Source organism: Oryzias latipes, chromosome 9 (assembly GCF_002234675.1).
Source record: "Oryzias latipes chromosome 9, ASM223467v1".
Classification (NCBI taxonomy): Eukaryota; Metazoa; Chordata; class Actinopteri; order Beloniformes; family Adrianichthyidae; genus Oryzias; species Oryzias latipes.
In genome coordinates this window covers 3878764-3894692 of record NC_019867.2, presented here as the reverse complement: position 1 = coordinate 3894692, position 15929 = coordinate 3878764, and the positions used below count along the sequence as shown (strand labels likewise).

General features: G+C 46.4%; 1 protein-coding gene across 2 annotated transcripts in view; it reads right to left on the bottom strand.

Moving 5' to 3' along the window:
- The window catches only part of znrf3 (zinc and ring finger 3), a 66991-nt gene that overhangs the window by 24975 nt on the left and 26087 nt on the right, over nt 1–15929 (bottom strand). For both annotated transcript variants that reach the window (XM_020705705.2, XM_011478810.3), the window contains exon 2: nt 5378–5500. In XM_020705705.2, coding sequence (XP_020561364.1) covers nt 5378–5500 — 123 coding nt within the window. The remainder of the gene's footprint in view (nt 1–5377; nt 5501–15929) is intronic.

Below are 15929 nucleotides of genomic sequence, written 5' to 3'. Positions count from 1 at the left end.
CACGAGCGAGATGCCATTTCACCCCCGCAGGACTGGTGTATGTCAGGGAGAAGTGTCAGAATAACTGTGCGGGACCTCTACTTTCCAGCCCCAACTTCTTAAAATGCAACTTTCTAGCAGCTTCTCGGTCTCACTGAAAGCTCCTTGAAGAACCTGTCCGACTTTCCAAAACAACGACGAAGATCAGGAATCGGTGTAAAGGCATGGCATCATTTCCTCATGGCCCCTATTTTTTTTTCTTTTTTTGCCGTCCCCCTCTACTTTCTATCCCTCAATCTTTCTCTCATCTGAAGACCCCAGGGCTCCTTTCTTCTCTCTTTAAATAGAGGCCTGAGCTGTGAAGTCTAATAATGGTCATTTGGCCTCCCATTGAAAGCTGGGTAATTCGGCCCAGGGACAGCTCACTTTGAGCCACATGACACAAAGAGCTTCCCAGTGACCATGGAAACAAGCGCAGTGGGATCCCGGGTGCCTCCGACTGCACTGAAACATGGCAAAGCGGTGATTTAGGAGAGGGGTGGAGGGTTTTTTGAGAGAGGGGGGAGCTCTCCCGACACCCCACCAGGAAGAGGGAGGAAGATAATATCAGAAAGTTGAGCCGTACACAAACATGAAAGGAGAGCCCGGGAGGCTCCATGCTTCACAGGATTTCTTTTTCTTTTCTTCCTGCTGCTCCTCCTCGGTTTTGGAGTTTCTCTTTCCATTCCTGCCACCATGCTGCGACTTTGAACGTGTTGGAGCAGTTAATGCTCGCCAGCATCAGTCGAAAAGATGGAGCCAGCGGTCCCAAGGTGGAGTTTTATTCTGCCCCTTATTATCAACATATTTGTCCCACTTTACTGAACCACATCGCAACGGAATCTAATTTCAAACCAGCGACCCATCTGAGTACAAAATGCTGTCTAAAGGATTTCTTCTTCCGCTGAAACAGTTCAAAAATCGGCCTCATTCCATGTAAAAAAAAAAGTAATTGCCCCCCTCAAATAAATCGTTAAAGCACTAGATTGTTTGAAAAGCGTCTCAGACCTGTTAAATCAAAGAATCTCTTGAACAAAAACACATTGAAACGTCAAACAGCTGAAAGATCCTAAAAAGATCCATCATCCTCACGTGGAGAAAAACTAGAGAACCTTCCCAGGAGCAAACAACCAAAAAGAAAAACAGAAGGACAGAGGATCCAGGAGGAAGATGGGAAGACGAGCAAACCTCCGAGTTCATGATCCAACAGCCAGAAAGAAACTTTTGGACAAATAGGGATCCATGCGAGAGTTGAAGGAGAAAGACATTCCTGGGCAACAAAACACAGAAAAAACAAGAACTCCTAACACCTACAGTAAATGACAGGCACTCCTTGACGTACCAGAACTCCTTGTCACCGTAAGTCAGCGGATTCTGACCCACAGAGAAGCAACATTTCATATCAGCTTTGCACTGAGATGTAACAAACGGTGCAAAACCACTTTTCGTGGGAGTAGTTAGTAGTAGCATTACAGTAGTTCAAAGAAAGTAAAGCTCCTGTTTTAAAAGGTAAAACTAGTGTTTGTTTTTTCACATAATCCGGCAGGTTTAGACAATATTTGTAGCTTTTAAATCTCCAGATAAATCGTTTTTCTTCCCCTCATTCCCTTTGCCTTTGTGGAATATTAAAATTCCCCATTTATCCAGCGTTTGTTTCAGCTGCTTTTGTCTGTGAAGGACGGCTGCAGATGATTGAAACTTCTCTAACAAAGCATAAAACGATTAGCCAAGAGTCTCAGAAATGATATTGATTCCTCACTTTCAGCAGATATTCTGCATCTTTACGACTTTGTCAGAAATCTGTTTCCAACAAAAGTCATGGCTGTGAATGGACTCCATCATTTTCAGAAACAGGAGTTGTTCTTCTTGTCAGGAGAAGGAAGGAGTGATGGGCCAGAGACAGAAGGTCATGCAGTCGTCTGCATAAAAAGCTGAAATGTTCCCCCTGAACAGACAGCCTTCCTCTCTGACAACAAGGTCAAATACAGGCGCTTTGGCCCGCCGCATGACACCTCCCTGGCACTGCTGCGGCCCCGGGACGACCTCTAACACACCTGAGTGTGTGAGACGGCCGACTTGCCCACAGGCTGCGAGCCAGCCACCAGTGAAGTCACACTTATCTGTCTTTCTCAGAAACAGCATTTTTGCAGCCCTCGTATCTGCAGCTCCGGCCAACTTAGCGCTAAGACGCAGCAGCTGTCTGCTCCGCCTGCGGTCCCACGGTGCCAGTATGCAGGCCGCGGCAGAAAAACACTCTGCTCGCTGGCCGACATTGTTCCCTCTGAGTGTGTCAAAGACAGAGCTTCCCACACTTTTCATGCTTGTGCGCCGCTGGCTCTCGTTTCTGGACGGATGTGTCAGTAAAGATCTCCAAGCCTTTCTTGTTGCTCCAGTTATTTTTAAGTGCTTCTTTGTAGCCAGCCCGTTCCGACCAGCTGTCTTTGGCCGAAGTTTCAGAGACGAGCAAGGGCAGCAGCGCCACAATCACATACCAGGGAGTTTACATACTACGACGAGGCCTGCTGCACACGGGTCGAAGGGGAGGATGTCCTTTCTGTTGTTCGCAGAAGAATACGGACTTTCGACCCCTCCACCTTCCCTCTGCTGAAAAGCCCGGTTCGGAGGAGATGTGACGGGAGCTTCGGCCGGATGAAAGCTGAAAAATCAGACGTGCCGAAGCCCCCCCCCCCCGTGGTCCCGCACTGTAAGAAGAGACATCTCCTTGGCACAGATGCTCTGCGGGCCGCCAATCAAAGCCAGTGGCACGATTTCATGTTCCAGAGGAGCTGCCAAGACTCGCAGAGCATGTGTGCGAGGAGACACGGCAGATAAGGGAGGTGGAGGGGGGGGGCGGTTCTGAGAAAGGCGAGCGAGCGCAGAGGAAATGACAACTAAGAATATGTTATTGACTGCAATAAATAGTTCCGCTGGAGACGAGATCCGTGTGCGCAGAGGTGAGAGCGTGATTTACAACATTTACAAACACCTCAGAGAAACCAAAGACCCGATAAGCACGGGGACTCGTCACCGTTACGCAACCTCCAGGTCCCCAGCAGAACCACCGCAGACTTCAGAAAACGCAGTTGGCTGAGCAGGAGCTGATTTGGCGGTGGCTTTCTCCCGCTGTTCGGAGAGGAGGAGCCGCTGTTGTGGCACACCGAGGTCAGCGGTTCACCCGTCCTGCAGCTCTCACAGGAACCACACAGGAAGAGCAGGAAAAACTGTGCACATATGTGTGACACTTTAACTTCAGAGGCTGAAAACTTCTCTTCCTCTGCGGAGGAGATTTTACACGTTTGAACTTCCCACTCAGACAAGAGTCCCCAAAAAAACACCCAAAAAGTAAAACAGTCCAAAGCGGTTGGGATTAAGCATCCATCTTGTGTGCGGATTAAAGCAGAAACACTTCGTTCTGATCATCACAGGAGCGCAGACTCCGGCCCCGAGTTCCCAGACACTTTATTTCTGGTTGGAGTAAACAGCTTTTCTTTCCACCCCTCCTACAATTCTGTTTTGTGTGTTCGCTGGGATTCTGTCATTGAATGGAATCTAAATTGACCAGACAAGACCCCAACACTGTTGGTGGCAAAGTGGCAGCAAAGTGGAGTGGGCTCTTGGGTTCAGTTAGGGGCCAGTCGAGTGGGGCGGGAGGTGGGGCGAGAGGACCGGAGAAAATACAGACGGGGCGGGGTGAGGATTTTGGAGGGCATCTAAACAACGGATTCCCCCCTCCCACAATTATCCTCAAGATCCCTGCCACCCTCAGCAACGTGTCCCAAGCTAAAGCATCCGACCAAGAGGTTCTAAAACAGACATTTGTGGATCAATCTGACTCGCTCCACCGAGAAAAAAAGTAGAGACACAGAGAAAGACCCGATTTAACTTCAGATCTTCAGCCCAGTGTTGAAGTTCTTTCAATTTCCACAACACTGCAACCGTTTACACAAGAAACGCAATTCCAACGGATTCTGAGGAGGACTTTACTGACGTAAACAGCTGCATCAATAAAAACGCATCAGAATCAGTGGAAATGAGGTTAAATACGTAAATGGTTTAACAGTTACAGACAGCACAACAGATTGCACAACGTTTGAGTGTGAGACATGCGTTGCAGACTACATGTTACTCAGATGCTGTAAGAATATTGCTGCCATGCCTGAACCTGTGATCCCGTTTTGTGCCAAACCTCTAGAAATTCCAGAAGAACTGTCCAGTATTATTACTTTTTATACCACGGTCTTGGCAAATACCTGATTCTGATTGGCTGCAGGGTTTCCATTAATAACAGATCATGTGAACGCATTCTGTACAGGTGACACGGCATGGAGTGAGAAAAAAAATAATGACAATAATAAAAGCATGCAGAATTACACACACATTAAAGAAAAAATCTGCAAAAACAGCAAGTCTGTGAAAGGTGAACCCAAAATAGTTAGGAGCACTGTATGCATATGTTTAAAGGAAGAACACACAACACTTCTTAGTAGACCAAATGTGGGAAGCTGCAGGTCTCCAGGGCTGATCGCTGCATAGCTTGTCATTTGAAAACTGTACCTGTTCAAGGTGACAGCATGTGCAGAGATATCCCAAACACCAGCAAGACTGGAGGACGGAAGTGAACTTAACTCAGTGGATCAAGTCAAGCTAGGTGACTAATTACAGGGTTGTGTTTAGTTAAGGCGCATAAACTAGGCGAGGTCCCCAGTTACCAAGGAGGAAGTCCCAACATCTTCCACTGAGCAAAATGTCAGCTTCTGCTCCAGCTGCAATCAAGCATCAGCTTTCCCAAAAGAAAGTGCATTAGCATGTCTATGAAGCAGGAGGACTCCTTAAATCAGGAACGGCTGCTCTCTTTCTGTCACGGGAGGGAACGGAATAAATGACTGTGGCCCCTCCGTCCTCAGGGAAATGTGGGCACATACCATTAGGAGGACCGCTTAATTAAATATGATAAAATACCACTCAGAGACTCCAGAGGGCTCTGGGCACAGTGGGGAGGAAGGGAGGGAGCAAAGGGGTAGTTTGTGGAGAGATATGAGGGAGGGGGACAGTTTATCTCCTGGTAATGAGCGGCAAGGAGCAAAAATAAAACCAAGGATTAGTTGGAGCTACAAAAGATCAAAGATAATTTCTAAAAAGAGATTCATTTGGTTTAAGGAAAATACAACATTTGCAACATGTTTCTGTAGAGAAAAGAAAAAAAAACTTTGATTTTTACTTCCAAGATGTGCAAATTAAACTCTTTTTAAGGCCCTAATCATGTTTACATGCAATAAGAAGAGCATCTGCTTTGGTTTTTGAGGTTCTCCATGTATCTGTATCTTCATAAAATAGTACGTTTGTGCATGTGTTGATGTACCTTTCCCAAAACTGTGAGACAACTTGGATCCAGCTCGGGCTGCTCCAGCTTCACCACTCCAACCCATCCATACTCGTACAGGTCTTCTTCATCATTGTTGTTACATAGTCCCAAAGGATGCATCTGAGGAGAAAACAAGATCTGGTGAGCTCTCAGGTCAACGACACCCCGTTTCAGGCCTTTAAAGGAAAAAATTGACCCTTTTTGGCAGATTTTTTTTTTTTTGCCTTTTCCCCTGATAATAAACATAATCAGTTCGGAACTTCAAGAAATGAAAACCACAAAGAATCTAAAAAAGGTCCTCGGAGAACCGAGATCACGGATGCTGTTTTCTTCAACGTAAATTGCAACCATCACCGAGCACTATGCGTCCGATTTCTTCTCATTACACTTAGCGGCAGTTAACTTGGCTAACCTCTATGCCTGAAGGATCTGCAGAGCCAGCGCCCTGAAGATGTCTAAGAAGAGGATTAAAGGTTAAAAAGGATTGCAGACATCACAAACACTGACTCACTCCCTGAGCCTGAAACAAGACGGGGAAGACGGCCTCTTAGTTTTCAGCCATTTATCCCAAAGCATTTTTTAGCTTCATACCAGCCGTCTGGAATTCTGTCGGGAAAGTTAAAAAGATCGGAGCTTTAAGAAAGCCGAGTTAAATATAAAACTCAAACAGAAACTGGACAAATACAGCTGTCAGCCCCTTCGCCACCACTAAACACGGATCTGTTCCAACAAGTCTGGATTAAGACTGTAACCAAGTGAAGTTCCCTGGATCCATTCCCTGGCAACAGTGCAAAGACAAGCCCCTGTATTAGCATTAGAACTGGGCCAAAGTGACCTGCAGGCCACTTATCCTATTAGCCCAATGACCACAGCGACCCAATCAGAGAGTGCAGCGGCGCCGAGCTCTGCCTGGCTTCCGATGACCCAAGATACCCTTCTTCCACTCATGACCCCTCACCTTTGAACCCCACTTCATCATGTTAAGAGTAGGTCAGCTTGCAGCCGGCCAGCTGAAGACACAGTCAAAAGGCGTCCAACAACTGTGTAAGCGCTAGGCGGTGGGGGGGGTTAGCTGAGTGTTATGGGTGGCCTGTGGAATGTGGGTGACATGTGTCATGAGCCTGAAATATCTTTAATTAACCACCAAAAACTTATTATTATAGATTTATTGAGCCTTGAAAATACAGATTTTTCAATTTGTTGTGTGTTTGTCACAATTCAGTGGCTTAAGACACTGAACCCCACCTTGCCACTGGTGGAAGGTTGGCGCCGGTGTTCGGCAGCGGAGCCCCCATCAGCGTGTGAATGCGTGTGTGAATGGGACTGAGACTGTAAAGCACTTTGGGCCTTTGAGAAGATCGAAAAGTGCTAAACAAGTATACGCCATTCACTATTTAAACTACAGACACCAGGGATGTGATGGGCGTTCAAGAAGAATGTGTTCAACAGCCATTTTTAAACATGCTTTTAGCATATGGCGTTCACACTGGACTATTGATGACGTCTTTAAGTGGTGGTAACATTTATATTAGAAGACAGTATTTTTTCCATATCTCTCCACTTGGAGGGGTCAATGTATGGATAGGGAGAAGCCGTGGGTGCTCAGAAGAAATTCAAAGTTGGCATTGGTGTCACAATGCCGGCCGGGTACAAAGAGCAATTATTCATTTCTCTTTCATGATCACTTTTCAAACTGTTGGTATTTCTGTGTTCTGAAAACGACGCTACCCATACGTCACTACCAAAGCAAAGTTCCTGACTGGTCAGAGTTCAACTGGTTTAATGGCCGCAACCTGTACGTAGAGCCAGAAAACGGACTTGGGAAACCTGCGTAGCGGCACGTGGACACAAGTGTTTTGGACATGGAAGCCTGAAACGTGTTAACATAGACTTTTCATTGAAAGTGACAACTTGAATGCAGGTTTCTGTAGCATCAGACCTACAGCCAAAGAGAAACACGGTGGTGGTAGTTTAATGGTGTGTGGCTTGAGATGCTGAAAAGGCTTTGTAGCAGAACAATGATCCAAACAGCAGCAAATTCTGCTCTGAAAGGGAAGGAATACCCTCCAACGTGATCAAATAAAACCATTCTTTAAAAAATAGATACGGGGATGGAGGCATTTACTTTATCATAAAGGACCAAACACACCTGGATAGCTTTTTATCTCAAATTAAATAAAGTAATAAAGATATGTGGTAGATTTCCTTTGGTTACCTATAAGAAATCTCACAGTTAAAAAAAGAGTTTGTGACAATCCTGCGAAATGACAGGGAAGGAGGCAAATACTTTTTCACAGCATTGCAAGCGCTTTGCACATTTTTTCACTCAGATGCTCACTGCAACCTGCTCAGGAGAGAAAAGCCTCCCCCTCAGACCTCCCACACACACAGATTAAACAGAGTATTATGAAAATGAAACATTAGCTTCCAATCTTTAATTACAACCCTTTAGAACTCGAGGATTTTTCCAGCAGCAAACACGGATGAGGGACATTCTTTTAGGAGTTTTTTTTCTCATGTTATTTTTGAGAGTAGTGACTGTATTTATGAGAATCTACAAGCTCTGTGCTCGTAAACTCCATCCTGGCCAACTGAGGTAACATTTTAAGTCGCACTTTGGGCACCCTGCTGCGGAGCAAAGTCGTGTGGGAGGATCTAAAGAGCCTCCATCTATCTCTGAGCCTCCGCCGCTCTGAATCGTGAAGCAGGAAGTGGAGCGCTGTGCGACTGTGACCTCTCTCTCTCCTCTGCTTTTCCAGCAGCTTGGATGGCAGCAGGGAGCGCCGCCCCTGGGCCCCAAACACAGGGCTATTGTGTGGGGGGCTCTTGCATCTCAAACGGGACAGTGTTGTTGTTGTGGACCATGATGTTATTTAGAGGCTCCACTGTGAAGACTTTCGGTCTCCGTCAGATGAACGCGGGAAAGGAAAAGGGGCCTCAGCTGCTGGACAAACTTCTTCTCAAGCAGCTGGAAGCACCCGGTCATGTTTTGGTGTTGTGGTTGGAGGGCATCTGGCGCCCCCTAAGTGCCCCAGTGAGGTGGCTCCTATTCTGCAGGCTCTGTCCAGCCCCAGGCTGCTGGCTTTCACATGAATATCCTGTTACACAGACCAAACTCGCAATGAAACCCTGCCAGGGATTTGAACTCTGCTTGTCACTCAGGCCAGACTCCCGCCCCCACCTGGAAAAAGCACCTGTGGGGGCGGTGCTTGTTAATCATCAATCCTGCTGTGATTTACGCTGCGTTTGTGGAGAAAAACATGGAGGAGAAAGTTTTACAAAGTTTGGGAAAAAAAACCTCAACGATCAAAACAGGACCCTCTACCCCCTTCCCCCCGCCCCTCCCCCCAGCTCATGAAGAAAATCAAAATGCAAGTCACACCACGCCATGCTTTTCTTTCCCGTCTGTCTGCGACACAATTCACTCAGCCTTTGATCGCACAATAACCACTACACCCCCCAGCCACACCCCCTTTTCCTCTCCCCAATTACCCCCCCCCACACACACATACACCTTCTTTTCCTGCAGCATGTCCAGAACAGTCACCCCTAACCTTCCCCGACACCATTAAACAGCAAAGTGTTTTCTTTACGTATATAAAACCAGAAGTCATTTCCCGAATCGGGTAGAAACAGATCCAACGTCCCTGAAATAAAATATCAGAATGGACCGCTGCGTTTACAGCAAACTGGGAATCTTTGACGGATCAATACATGACGGCAGTTACAGACTTCATCATCCAGAGATTCGCTGCGCTTAAACCTTGATCCAGTCTGCTTTTGTTGTCTGAAGTCAAAGATTTTTACAAGACGCTCTTTGTCAAACTGGATGAATGATTAACCGCTGGGATTCTTGTTTTTCTTTTTTTTTTCTTTCATACGTTTCTACAAGAGCTTGGTGCACCTTTCACAGGCGCATAAATCTAGAAGAAGAAAGTGTGTTTGCATCGGCCTGCGTGGGGCCGGAGTAACCCGGTGGTGTCTCTCAAAGACCTTATCTCGCCTTGAACTCGTTCACCCCGGCGAAGTTGAATCCCACCCACCTCCACAGGGGTTTAATTCAACCGACCCCTTCTGACCTCCTGGGATGCCCCTCACCACCAATACTTCCCCCTTCCCATCTTTGTACATCTGGCGATGGGGGGGAATTATGTCAGCTTCCATAGATCTAACCAATGATGGCGTGAGAATGTGTTTAGTGCTGGGATGGCAGGTTGGAGGGATCCTAGCTACCTTCATCTCCAACTGGACCCATTCCAGCTGTTGAAGCCACAGCCTTACATAAGATGAAGTAAACCGAGGTCAGGGGTTCAATCCAAAGACGTTTTGTGCTGACTGGATGAAGAAAGCCCGACAGAATTTTCTGAGAAGCAAGACCAGCACTTCTTTGGAATCACCAAAAGATAGCAACTCAATGTAATGTTCAGAGCTCCTATCGTAGAATATTGATCCTACTGCCCGATTCAACCTGATCGTTAGGGCTAAAACACTAATAGTGTTTTTTTAGGCACGATTTGAGCATAATTTGTGGTACAGTTGTCTAGCAGCAGTGCATTTTGGGATATATGGCACCATGAAGCATAAGAAATGCAAGTGCACGGCAAAAATTCTGAAACATGGTGCCACTTTTATTTCAGTTTAAATATCTGAACTTGATGAGAATTTGCGTTTCCTCAACCTATCAGGAACTAAGCTTTAAAGGTGATGGGTTGATGATGTGGAGTCCAAAAGTGGATAGTTGTCATTAGTGGTTGTCCTGAACTTGAGGTTTTTTAAATTTGAATCAAGACAAGAATAAAAAGAATCCTCTCCTTTATTTATTTAGAGTTTCTTTTGCATCCAGCAAGTCGTCAAACCAGACAGAAGTACCGCTGAATGCAGCCGTCATTCAGAAGCAGCTCCTGCAGTAGATGGTGCAACTTATCGTACTTGGAGTGTCTCTGAATGATCTCATACCCCCCCCCCCCCCCCCCCCCCCAGCAACATGCTTGAAAGTGCCTTTGCAAAGTTCTCCAAAAATATTTACGGTAATTGAATCTACTCTCTTGTCCATGTCTTCAAAACTGTGGCAATGAGCCCAGAAAAACAAGGGTTACCAGTAGCTCCTCCCACATGCAAGTTAGCGACAGGGGTGCCATGTTTATGAACACACTATTGGACACACAAGAGGTGATGGACACTACCCAATATCCACGTTTGGTGTGAACGCAGCACAAGACATTTTTACCCCATTGTTCAGGTACAATTCACAGTTTGCGCATTTTACAGCTTTATAACATCTGTATTTGTTAAGTTAATATTTTTCAGAATTGTTAATTGGCCGTTTCCACTCTTAGCATAATATTTTGAGCTCTTAGAGCTTTTCAGTACAATTCAGTAATAGATTCAGCCTTTCTTCAGGTACATTACACTATGAAAAGTTACAGTAGCAAATGTTCTATCATTTTAAAAGAATTATCAGCATAATTTAATGGCTTTCTTAGATTTTAATCTACTAAATGAATCTACTAAATGTTCATATGACTTATTTTCTGTCAACAAAAATCTTTCATCTTTCCCCCTTCAAAGATGATATAATCTAACTCATTTTATTATAAACTGACTTCAAAAGTGACAAAAAAGCAGGTGAATTATTCATCTTCAGCATAAATAAACTTCAATGTGATTTATCTGAGCTCATTATAAATCTTAATCTATTTCCAGATTAGTCCAATAAAAAAATATAAAAAAATCTAATGTTTGGAAAAGCTTGAAATCACAGAGACTAAATGAAGTTTAAAGGCAGGTCTGGGTTAAAGCAATTTAAGAAAAACACTGTTAGATGGTTCTGGATGTTTATTTTTTTTTCTTAATTTTAAGCTTTTAAAAATGTGAACAAGTATGATTTTTTTTCCCCACTCCGACAGAAGACGTTCTTCCATCACAGAAACATAAATCTGTGCAAACAGAAGCAACCATGAGTCATTCCTGAGCCATTTCAGCCAAACAAAGCCCAACAACAACAGGTCAAAACTCAGATCAACTCCTCAACATAGGCTCAGATAACAAATGATAAAAAAAGGGACAAAAGTTTTGAAACTTTATGCATGGAAAACCCTTTCATATGTTTGGACGTGTGCGCACTCCCCGGTCTAACTTCATGGCTCTGTGGCCCTTTTTTTTTTCTTTTTTTCCCAGCCCCAGAAATAACTTCAAAGAGGCCTGGTAGCCTTGAGGAAAGAGGCAATGGGATCCAGTTACAGCGGAGCAGCTGGGAGGGCCCTACAGGTGGGGCCGAGACTCCTCCTGTAACCCTAGCAGGGATCCCTCTGCCTCCCCTCTCAAAGAAGCAAGACTTCCTCCCTTTTGTTCGCCTCCACCGGGACCAAGGAAACAATCGCCAAAGGTATTTTGGTGGAACAGACCAACGATAAGTGAGAGAAACTTCCCCTCAAAGCCCCTTAATGGCTGTCCTCTCCTTAACCTTCCCTGAAAATCACCATCTTCATAGCAACAATCAAAGCAAACAAGTGTTGGGATTTCACTGGGGGTGGGTGGGTGGGGGCACCGACAGAGGATACCTAATATATGTCTTGATATGCAGCAAGAGTCCCAGTGGTTGACAGCTTTTAAACTTGTGACTCTATTAAGTCTGTGCGTGCAGAAACCGTCAAAGGCGTGAGTGAGGGCCCACTCTTCACTCTTTAAAAACACAAACAAAGAACAGGCCCCCAGAGTTCAGGGGTCAACGCTGGGCTGCCGTCTGCAGGGGTCGCAGTGCCAACGAGCAAAGGAGAAGAAGGCGGTTTCTCATGCTTTAAATAAACTCAACAACTAAAACAGTACCTCATCGGACATCTGAAAAGCATCTCTTTATAATCTTTTTGCCAAAAACGGCGCTGCTCGATTCTTGAGCCACAACTTAACAAGCGGTGATTAATGCTCCAGCAAGGAGGCGGGCCAAAGGGCGCACATACCTGCCAGGCTCCGCCCTGCTCGGTGTCAGAGGGCTGAGGTTGCTAAAAGTGGTCTGAGGGGGGGGGGTGGATTGCAGTCATCAACACCTCGGCTCTGAACGGCCTTTGATGTCCAGCGGCGTCTTTGATGGCCGAGGAGGAATGCTGCCGTCCCTCCCCGCCCGCCCCCAAAGCCCCCAAAGCCGTGGAATGCAGAGCTGCTGCTGCTCGGCCTGCTGGAATGGGATTAGACCCACACTGCCCCTTCCTCTCCTCCAACCCCCTCCAGTATGTCTCCATGACCTCTACCTCTGAAAACGACATTACGGCAACGAGAAAAGTCCAGAAAGTTTGAGGAAAAGTTTGTCTGACCTGTCGGTATCTGTTGGAATCATTGGTATAAAGATTCAACAAAAGTTTCTATGCTGGAGGATTTTCTTGAATGACCAAACGTGGTCCTAAAAAGGGAACTGTAGAATCAAGTCTAGTTTGGAGCCCGCTACACCACAGCAAAAGCAGCCCGAATACCAAAATTGTCCAAAATATAACTCAAACTTATTCATCCTATGCATTGATTTCCAAAGTTTTTAGATGAAGGTTTGAAATGAATAATTAAGAAAAGACAAAACCACACAAATTATTATTGCAAGTCTGCACATGCATGTAACTAGAGTACAACTGTCAAAGGTGAGCAATAATATCAGTTCTTTCAACATCATTTTTCGCAAAAATTGGTGCAGTCTGATTCCTTAAATTCAGTTTACTGCATTTGTCTTCAGAGGCTGCGGATGTCCCGCCTGTAGTGACGCCTCTTGTAGCTTTTTTGTCCAAACACGGTCAGGTTAGGCTCCAGGAAACTCATCCACCCACCCATCAGTCCACCCATCCATCCATCCATACACCCATCCATCCACCCATCCACCCATCAGTCCATCCATCCATCCATCCATACAACCATCCATCCATACACCCATCCATCCATCCACCCATCCACCCATCAGTCCATCCATCCATCCATCCATACAACCATCCATCCATACACCCATCCATCCATCCACCCATCCACCCATCAGTCCACCCATCCATCCATCCATACACCCATCCATCCACCCATCCACCCATCAGTCCATCCATCCATCCATCCATACAACCATCCATCCATACACCCATCCATCCATCCACCCATCCACCCATCAGTCCATCCATCCATCCATCAGTCCATCCATCCATCCATCCATCCATACACCCATCCATCCATACACCCATCAGTCCATCCATCCACCCATCCATACACCCATCCATCCATCCACCCATCCATCCGTCCATCCATCCATCCATCTATCCACCCATCCACCCATCAGTCCATTCATCCATCCATCCATCCATACAACCATCCATCCATACACCCATCCATCCATCCACCCATCCACCCATCCATCCATCCACCCATCCATCAGTGCATCCATCAGTGCATCCATCAGTCCATCCATCCACCCATCCATCCACCCATCCATCAGTGCATCCATCAGTGCATCCATCAGTCCATCCATCCACCCATCCATACACCCATCCATCCATCCACCCATCCATCCGTCCATCCATCCATCCATCTATCCACCCATCCACCCATCAGTCCATTCATCCATCCATCCATCCATACAACCATCCATCCATACACCCATCCATCCATCCACCCATCCATCAGTCCATCCATCCATCCATCCATACACCCATCCATCCATCCACCCATCCACCCATCAGTCCATCCATCCATCCATCCATACAACCATCCATCCATACACCCATCCATCCATCCACCCATCCACCCATCCACCCTTCAGTCCATCCATCCATCCATCCATACACCCATCCATCCATCCACCCATCCATCAGTCCATCCATCAGTCCATCCATCCACCCATCCATCCATACACCCATCCATCCATCCACCCATCCATCAGTCCATCCATCCATCCATCCATCCATACAACCATCCATCCATACACCCATCCATCCATCCACCCATCCATCCATACACCCATCCATCCATCCACCCATCCATCAGTCCATCCATCCATCCATCCATCCATCCATCCATCCATCCATCCATACACCCATCCATCCATCCACCCATCCATCCATCCACCCATCCACCCATCAGTCCATCCATCCATCCATCCACCCATCCACCCATCAGTCCATCCATCCATCCATCCATACACCCATCCATCCATCCACCCATCCATCAGTCCATCCATCAGTCCATCCATACACCCATCCATCCATACACCCATCCATCCATCCACCCATCCACCCATCAGTCCATCCATCCATCCATCCATACAACCATCCATCCATCCATCCATCCATCCACCCATCCATCCACCCATCCACCCATCAGTCCATCCATCCATACAACCATCCATCCATACACCCATCCATCCATCCACCCATCAGTCCATCCATCCATCCATCCATACACCCATCCATCCATACACCCATCCATCCATACACCCATCCATCCATCCACCCATCAGTCCATCCATCCACCCATCCATACACCCATCCATCCATCCACCCATCCATCAGTCCATCCATCCATCCATCCATACAACCATCCATCCAAACACCCATCCATACACCGATCCATCCACCCACCCATCCATACACCCATCCCCCCATCCATCCATCCATTTATCATCTAAACCCATTTCATCTTTTATGGGGTCACAGGGCTGCTGGAGCCTAACCCGGCTACTGTTGGGTGAGGGGGGGGGGGGGGTACACCCTGGACAGGTTGACAGTCCGTCGCAGGGCCACAATCACACATCCATATATTCCAGGGAACCAAAAAGTACATTTCAAACACCTTCAATTTTTCATGATCTCAGTAATCCACAACATTTAGTCTTAATTGGTAAAAGAAAGTCTGCTAGTTGGAACATAACAAGACAGAAGCTTACATTTGTGCTTACTTGTCATCTTGATATCAGTTTAGCTTTTTGTAATTTTCTCTAAACTTTGAAACACAGGCCCTTAAAAAACAGTTCCACCATCTTTTATGCAAAACTATGAGTTTTTCAGTTGTTCCCTCTACATCTGATCTAGTTTGCGTGTCAGAGTGGTATCTGTCAGTGTGAACCAGTGAAGGGTCTGTATGTGTTCATACACCTGTGTGAACACATACAGGTTTACCGATAAAATTGCTGTTGAATCGTTGTGTGTTTACAATGCGTGAAGGCTGCAGAAGCCGTGCCGCCCCATCGACGTGTTATTAAAAGAGATGGAAACTCTTCAGATGACCACTCGCCAGGCATGAACAGCAGCCGAAGCGTATCAAAGAGAAGAGCCGAACATGAAATCGGAGCGCGTGGACTCTCACGCGGTGTGTGTGTGTCACATCGCCGGATGAGTGTTGTGAGCCAGGCACTCTCAAAGGAGAGATAGGCCTGGCTTTCTGCAAAGGTCAGGTTCATTTTGTCTGCACACACAAGCACACAGTTAATGTCATGAATGACCTTCCTCGCGACAACTGCACAAACAAGCTGTTTGGGGGCCTGCATGCCGTTGTCTGTCAGAAGAAGCCAACCTGAGCTCCGGCTTACAGCCGGTCT